Consider the following 8,812-nt stretch of genomic DNA (forward strand, 5'->3'; position numbering starts at 1 on the left):
CTGACAACACCAAACCAGACAGATTTAACCGTTTTGGACTGCAGAGCTGATGGTTCATTATAAAGTGAGAAACTCATTCAGTCCAGTCCAGTTCAAACTACAGCCAGAATTATAAGGGCAGCCTGATAATAAGGAATTACAATAGTCCAGCTTAGAAGTAACACAGGCATGGACTAGTTTTTTTTATACAGGATGTGCCTGCTTTTTGTAAAGTTTTATAGATAAAAGAAGTCCTTGAAGTTTGTTTTATGTGGGAGTTAAATGACATATTTTTACACGTTTTTATATGATGTGTTTTTGAGGTGTTTAGGGCCAAGTACCATAACTTCCATTAGTTATGGCAGTCGAGGCAGCAGGACGATTTCACAAGCAGTCATATAAATGAAGAGCAGGCTGTGAATAGGCACACAGGTAACAGGTAACAGAATTTTGAAAGCCTGGTCCAGGACAGTGAGTGACTGATGAGGGAAGTGAGAACAGGTGAGTAGGTAAAAGAGGAAGTCTGGTGTAAAAAGTATGAGAGCATCTGGTGGACAGGAGATTGGAGTGGAGCTAGTCTGAAGGGGAACAGGAGGCAGGGCTGACGGGCAAGAGGACAACAACCAGCATGATGGTTTGAAAGCTGAGCTTGACTGGGCATGTGTGCTTAAAATATGTGAGACAGAGTACACAACAGGTGACAAATAAGAGGTCAGCATAAATAATCAATTACAACTTGATGCTGGGCTCTCTGATCTTCAATGTCACCTTCAATCTCACCTTTGGTTAAACAGATGACATGCTTGCATAAAAAGTTTTTTTTATTACATCTCTCTTTACAGGCCTCTCTGATCTTAAGTGTATCCTGTTTAATATATATATATATATATATACATATATATATATATATATATATATATATATATATATATATATATATATATATATATATACATATACATATACATATATATATATATATATATATACATATACATATACATATACATATATATATATATATATATATATATATATATATATATATATATATGTGTATATATATATATATATATATATATATGTATATATACATATGGATGGAAAATAGTAATGAAGGATCATGGAATTAGAAATGTGTGTATATATATATATATATATATATATATATATATATATATACACACACATTTCTAATTCCATGCTCCTTCATTACTATTTTCCATCCACCAGATGTTCTAAGTCCACACTTTGCCGATCACCTGACTGCCCCACCCATCTTCCCACCTGTTTCCACTTCCCTCATCTACTCTGCAGTTGCCTTGCTCTTCCCCGCCCACCCTCATCATCAACATCCTCTCTGTATATACCGGCCCAGATCCTTGTTCCTCTGCCAGTTCCTTGTAGTTACAATGTTGCATAATCTTGTGTTTGCTTTCAAGTCACCTGAACCAGTACCCTAGTGCGTCGACTGTTTGCATTTGAGTCCTTCACTTATTGCCACAGTTTACTTTGATGTTATTATATTGAATGTCACTTTTTTTCTTTTAGTTGCTGAAAGTGTATTGATTTTTGATACATTTTGAGAGAAATCTTCCATTGTTTTGTCTTTATCTTGTCATTGAAAGCATCACTCTTGCGCTCATGCCAATAAAATGACACAGTACTGGAATTTATTTTTCCCACCAGAATTCTTTACACCATGGGGACCTTGATGGTGGCCTTCTCGACTGCAGGTGTGGAACATTTATCTGTCTTTTTGTTCTGTTCCTCATTGCCTAAAGAAATACTGATAAGTAACAGCTGTGGATGCTCATTTTTATTTTCCCATCAGCTTTCTCCAACCTGCTGTTCCCAGCTGTGTCCCTCCTGTCAGTGGGTGACATTGTGTTTGTAATAACCAACATGCAGGTACTGAAGCAGTTTTTGGATTTGAAATATTTAAAAGATTATCTGTTTTGATTACTCTGCTTTTTTTGTCCATCTAAAAGTCAGAAACCCCAAAAATATTGAATTCACCATAATTGTAAAAGGAGAAAAGCAGCAAATCCTCAAACTGGAAAATCTGGATGCAAGACATGTTAAGCATTTTTGTTAAAAGGTTGAGGAAAGCTGAGTGTTCACCATATAACTAATCCAAAGTCTATGTCTAGTCGGTCGTGTATGGTCAATGTGCTAAAGTGTTGCCAAATTGTTGATGGCAGGGATTGTCAGTGGTGTCTATAATGTATATTCCTGGATATTAAATGTTCATCTGTAATTTTCTGTGGTGGTCCCAGTAAATATTTGTTCTTAAAGTTGATCACATATCACATGACATGGTTAAGCTTTAAGTCAATTAATTGAGAACTACATTAATTAGATAAATCAACAATACAATCCTTCTATTTTTGCAAAACTTTATGGGCGAGATGTGAATCGGACCTTGAGAGGGGGCAGATAACAGCTGCAAGTGATGCGCAATTCACGTTACTGTCAGTGTTATTTTTTTGCGGGGCTTTTCTCAGACCAAGCTCAAGATCTTGTTCAGGAAAAAAAGAAATCCCTAAACTGTAACATTTGAATGGTGTAGCTGTGAATACAAAAAAAACATCCTCATGTTCAAACAGGCAATTCAACTCGTCAAGAACTAATTTGAAATTAAATGGGAGAAAAGTAGACATATAAAAAGGAAGGAAAAAAACATACAGACACGTAGACACGTACTCTAAATCTGTTTTAATAAAACTTCTTTCCTAAAGGTAGAAAACCTGTTCAGCTCATGTCGCTCCACCGTCATCACTCTCTACAACGGGGCCGTTGACTCTTCCTCAGCACTCTTCCTTGTCATCAAGGTGAGAAACATTCACACACTGCTCTCATTGTGAAATATATTTGTACCATCTCATGTTGTAACAATGATCTTGTGGTCTTCTCCTGCAGCTGTTACGCGAGGCTGGCGTCTCTCTCCGCTCCTCCTTCCTGTTCATGTCCGCCTGCAGCGTCATTCACCTGCTCAGGACTTTCTTCCTGCTTCCCAGAGACCACATTCCCTACCCGCTGCCTGAAGACTACACATACGGGTAGAAATCTCCAAGAAACTATTGTGGATAAAAATCTGTCCTCTGGGCCAGTGAAGAAGACTGGACTCCTACCACTAATATTTACTTTAACTTATTTAAACTACCGCAAATCTAGTTTTACTCAGTCTCTATAACATAATACTTAGTCAGAAAAACGAAGATCTCTATCCGAGAAAAGAAGATCACTGGAGAAGTCCAAAGTTAGATACAAGTGGAGTTTATTACACACGTAAGTACATAACAAACTCTGAGTACCCAGCCAGCTGCACACTGACCAAGTACTGATCTTGCTCCCCTCTTTATACCTTAGTTCACCTGGTGAAACCAAGGCTGTATTCTAAAAGGTTGTGCAGTGGTACTGAGTTTAGTAAATCAACCTGACATATTCTGGCCTACGCCCTCTGATTCATCACATGGTATGGCTGTTCTGTCCCCTACACGTGTGTCTCTGGGTCTCTTCTCGAGTTAGCTCTGCCATTGTAGCAGCATATATATACATATGTATGTATGTATATATATATATATATATATATATATATATATATATTCACAATACAAACCATATACTAAGTAAAACCTACTATAATTATGTACTAATAAAACCTATTACAGAACCCACTCTATTAAACCCCTTAATAAATACATACTAATAAAATCCGCCACAACAAAACCACACACACATCAACACCTCACACATGCCTCAGGGATACATCAAGTGTAGATAGATTATTTCCTGCTTTTAGTTTTTTCCCCCCCCCAAAAGTACAGTGAACTTTTTTCATTAAATTTTTTTTTTTTTAAATGATGCATTAAAATGTTGTAGGTGAATTTTAAAATCTATTATAAGAATCATCAACCGATGGATACATCTTTGAGATTCAGACTTTAGACAGATGAAGTCTGTGTGCCACCTTAAATTGAATGAGGTCATGTGCGGCAAATATTGAAGAATGTATTCTTGAGAATAATTCTGACCTCTAAATTGTACTTTCAGATCAGCCTGCCACGCCTCTCTGAATGCATTTTAAAGAGTTCTACATATTCCAAAAAATTAATTCATGTGAGAATGTGGCAATAAACCAGATTCTCATTCTGCTGCATCAAGAAATGCCATCTGCACAGATGAAGTTTCATATACATAACAGATATTGTGTCTTTGAGAGATGGGAGTGTTGGGAAATTAAAAATAAAATTATTTTAAGCTTTGGAGGACTCAACAGCAACAATGCATATTACGACAACAACAACCCACAAATTTGCGGTTATATAAAGTGTTGATTATGAGGGGGCTCAATTACCTTTCGCTCCCCATTATATTTCGAATCGCACGCCAAACCCGCGAGGCTTCGAACGTCATCACATACATCATCAACACAAGCCTCGATACGCGCTTCACAAAAGTATTCCGCGATTACTAGACACACGCTTCGAAGCCTCGACACGGAAGGACAAATCTCTACTTTACGGTAAGCGCTAGTGATGGCTAGATGAAGCGTCATGAAGCATTGAAGCTTTCCATCCAAATGGTTCACTTGTGGTCCGAAGCTTCATGGTGCTTCATTTGCTCTACTGTGCCATCAAGTGGACAATAAATGTCAAACCGGCAGAGTGATTATAATGGCATGGCTTTGGTGTGTGAAGCTTTGAATTGAATAAATTAATGAATGATGTTCGTGATGCCAATACATAAATTATGGACTTATTAATATGGTGTCTGTCAATGGCGGGGTCAAAAGGGAAAGTGGAAACAAATTGGGGAGAGGGTTGTGATGTGAATGTACTTGTGTGCATCGATGAGGTGTTATTGTTGTATCCAAGTTCTTTTGAACACAAAAGACATTTCACCTTTTAAAATACCAGAAATGAGAAGAAAGACATTAGAACAAAGGATTCGCTGTGTTTTCACATTTGTTTACAGTACATTACGCTAGTTATTATTACTATGTGTAGACCTTATTAGGTGAGATCAGCTCAAAATGTTCCCAGACAGGGGAAAATCTCCTTCTTGCTGGTTCCATCGCAAAAAAAAAGAAGCTCAAATAGATTGCAAACAAATGTGCAATAAAGTCCCAAGTCCAGTGTGAGGGGGGGATCAATTGCGGTTCGCTCAGCCTTATATTTCGAATCGCACGGCAAATTCGCACGGCAGGTTCGCGAGGCTTCGAACGTCATCACATACGTCATCAACACAAGCCTCGATACACGCTTCACAAAAATCTTCATAGATTACTCGACGAACGGTTCAAAGCCTTGACACGGAAGGACACATCACTAGTAAGTGCGTCATTTCCGGTTTTCTATGTTTCTGTGTCACTGGTAGCGTACTTCCGCTGCTCTAGCTCAACTAAATTAATGTTTCTATATTCTTGATCACATCGACTACTTACCTTTCATTTATCTAAACCTACACTTGTACTTCCTAAGCACTTACAACTCTCTCCTTATCCTTCATCTCTCACCGACTCTCGCTAAATCCTCAGTCCTTTCCTCTCCTTTTGGCTCTGCTAACGTTAGCTGCTGTAGCTTAGCAACTAGCAATGGCATCTCCCTCTTCCTTTTCTGCTCTCTCCTGCTCGGTGTGTTTCATGTTTAGCTATTGCTCTCGCTCCTTTAGTGATAATGGTGCATGTATTAAATGTAGTTCTGGTAAAGAGCACATAGCAAAAAGTGTTCTGCAATAGAGTCCTCCAAAGCTTAAAATTATTTTACTTTTAAATTCTCAACACTCCATCTCTCAAAGACACAATATATTTTATGTATTTGTAACTTCATCTGTGCAGACGGCATTTCTTGATGCAGCAGAATGAGAATCTGGTTTATTGCCACATTCCCACATTAAAGGACTTTTTTTAAATATGCATTCAGAGAGGCATGGCAGGCTGATCTGAAAGTACAATTTACAGCTCAGAATTATTCTCAAGAATATACTCATCATCAATATGTGGCGGACATGACCTCATTCAATCTAAGGTGGCACACCGACTTCATGTGTCTGAATCTCAAAGTGTATCTATCGGTTGATGATTCTTATAATAGATTTTAAAATTCACCTGCAACACTAGCTCATATATTCTGGTGACCAATAGATCCGAATCCTCTTCCAGTCATTTTTGGTATCCAATATATGAGGACGATCATCTTCCTAGGACACACTCATCACTTATTGTCACTCTTAATAATCTTAGCAGTATATTGATGTCTGTTCTTTTCCTTGAAAATATATATATTTTTTTACTGTACTTTTGGAAGGGAAACAATTAAAACAAGTTTGTAAAATAGTGGGAGTGTAACTTTAAAGATTATAACTTGGCAGGAGATTGCAATCTTTAAATAGATCCATTAAAGCAGAACCTAATTGTTTATGGTTGTTTTATATTTGCATCATTGCAAGCTGTTTTGGTGTTTAGCAATATGTATTTGTAATAGTCCATTTCTATAATACTTTTGTACAAAGGGAATCTTTTTTACCTTTTTCAGTTTTTTATTAATGCTCTGATGACCCAAACAAAGTCAAAGAAAACACAATTTTGACAATGTTTTGACATTAAAACCGTCATAAACATCTTCATAAAACATTTAAACATATCAGTATATAATTAAAGGAAAACATTTATTCTATAATGAAGTCTGGAGAGATATCCTGGGATTAACAACTGCCCTGATACTAATACTTCTTTCACCAGACTCCTGGGCCAGGCTTTCAAAATTCTGTTACCTGATACCTGTGTGCCTATTCACAGCCTGATCTTCATTTGTATGACTGCTTGTGAAATCGTCCTGCTGCCTCGACTGCCATAACTAATGGAAGTTATGGTACTTGGCCCTAAACACCTTAAAAACACATCATATAAAAATATAGTTACTCCGGATGGCATTACCTCCAGCTCCAGCGTGAGGAATTTCGGCGTTATCTTTGATCAGAATATGTCCTTTAACTCCCACATAAAACAAACTTCAAGGATTTATTTTATCTATGTAACATTGCAAAAAGCTGGCACATCCTGTATCAAAAAACTGCTGAAAACTAGTTCACGCATTTGTTACTTTTAAGGTGGACAATTGCAATTCCATATTATCCTCCAGTTGATCCACGATCAAGCTCCTCTCCTGTGGAACCAGGAGGGAGACACCCTCTCCACATTTAAAAGTCAGCTTAAGATTTAAAGCTCATATTTTGACTCAGACTTGCATGGAACCAGCCCCTAGTTATGCTGCAATAGACTTAGACTGCTTGTTTGCATTTATGTCATTGAAATTATTTTTTCCCCTTTACTAATGCATGCTCATAGGGTGTTATGTTCATCTTTTGTCTTGAAATAACTACTGTTTTCATTATATATATATATATATATATATATATATATATATATATATATATATATATATATATATATACATGTACATACAAGATGGATAGAGACAAAAGACTCCAAAAACAGAATATGGCTACGTTCAGACTGCAGACAAATCTGATTTGTTTCTCGAATCTGATCTTTAAACCAGAATGTCTGCACTGTTATTTACAAGTGATCTTTGGGTGTCCAGACATCTTGAACCCATCTGCATGGGTTGCATGGGATCAGTGACGCGGCTTTCCAATGTGGAAGCATTCGCCCTCCAAACAACCAGGCTGTCGTGTGCAGAACTCCTCCGTCACACCAGACAAACTCAACAATGGAGGTGGCTGGTATACATTGTGATGTTACGGGGATGGAGCAGAAAGTGAAATCAGACCATTTATTTAGACGTCTGTCAAAGCAGTTTTGTTCTTCTCCATGTTGTCCTCAATAGGGCTTTGCTAGTAGCAGAATGGAACTTCTGTCATTGTGGATTTGACGTTATCCTGGTGTGTTGCAAAAAACACTTATGATTCGTACTAAGACGCATCTGTAGAAATCATTGGAAGCGCATTTCACACAACCTGGAAACGTGGTTTGGATCTGATTTGCAAACATCACATTTCATGAGATAATTTGTTGTCCAGACTTTCTAAAATCAATCTGGATATGCAAAATATGAATTTTGGGCAGTCTGAAAAGGTCTATGAGATAACAGTCCTTCCTAGTTGAAGTAGTATTCATGAAACTTCATGGACCTAAGAAGGAAGTCTTGCTCAAACTTCCAACTTTGCTAAGACAGTCAGACATGTTGTACTGTTAGTGTGCGTTTACCCAGTGAAGGCTCTCCAGCCGTCAGACACAGCAGCATGGGGTTGAGGGTGCCGATGAAGAGGTAATGTCTGAGCTGCATCACCGACAGCCAAACCGTGTGCCACACAAAGAGCCTGGACATCAAACACTCACAGAAACTCTTCTCTGAGAGAGATGAGGGGAGACCACAGAGATATAAGAGAAAATAATAAAGATGAACAGAAATAGGCATAATGTATAATTATTTTATGATGTTACATTTAACTATGTAGGCTATTAATCCATGCCACAGTAAAGTGAACACACCTTGTTTCACAGGGACGTCCTCAACTTCCTCTGCCGTCGTCTGTGAGTTACCATTCGCTGTTATGTGCTCTAAACTCAGACTCTTTGATTTGCCCCAGGTTATCCTGACAAAGGTCAAAGGTCACAGTGGATTAGCCAGACGTTCTTTGATAATTATTTACCTAAAAAAATAGGTTTCAAGTCATAACCAGCTATAATCACATAACAGGATATGAAGGATATTTATAAGTAATGTGGAACGACGATGATGTGAAAATTAAATGTGCTGGTAAGATATTAAACATTTGATTGTTTTTGCTAGAAACTTTAATTCGA

The 8,812-nt window shown here is 37.6% G+C and overlaps 1 protein-coding gene across 2 annotated transcripts; it reads left to right on the plus strand.

Annotated features, from left to right (window-relative positions):
- Positions 1–535: 535 nt before the first annotated feature.
- Positions 536–3,187, plus strand: LOC115014881 (solute carrier family 43 member 3-like). 2 transcript variants are annotated; one of them, XM_029441997.1, is made up of 6 exons: positions 536–690; positions 1,213–1,441; positions 1,669–1,715; positions 1,814–1,890; positions 2,721–2,813; positions 2,902–3,187. In XM_029441997.1, exons 3-6 carry the CDS (start codon positions 1,682–1,684, stop codon positions 3,043–3,045), a joined length of 348 nt encoding a protein of 115 aa, XP_029297857.1. In that variant the 5' UTR covers positions 536–690; positions 1,213–1,441; positions 1,669–1,681; the 3' UTR covers positions 3,046–3,187. The 2 variants fall into 2 exon arrangements, with proteins under 2 accessions (XP_029297857.1, XP_029297856.1); XM_029441996.1 differs by lacking the exon at positions 1,213–1,441 and having other exon boundaries at positions 2,725–2,813.
- The last annotated feature ends 5,625 nt before the right edge of the window (positions 3,188–8,812 follow it).

The sequence above is a fragment of the Cottoperca gobio genome, chromosome 10 (assembly GCF_900634415.1).
Source record: "Cottoperca gobio chromosome 10, fCotGob3.1, whole genome shotgun sequence".
NCBI classification, from domain to species: Eukaryota; Metazoa; Chordata; class Actinopteri; order Perciformes; family Bovichtidae; genus Cottoperca; species Cottoperca gobio.

Coding starts and splice junctions, on each gene's coding strand:
- LOC115014881 (XM_029441996.1), top strand. CDS start 1,682: ATGGGGACCTTGATGGTGGCCTTCTCGACTGCAG. Junction 1,891..2,724: donor TTGTAATAACCAACATGCAG/GTACTGAAGCAG, acceptor TCCTAAAGGTAG/AAAACCTGTTCAGCTCATGT. Junction 2,814..2,901: donor CACTCTTCCTTGTCATCAAG/GTGAGAAACATT, acceptor CTTCTCCTGCAG/CTGTTACGCGAGGCTGGCGT.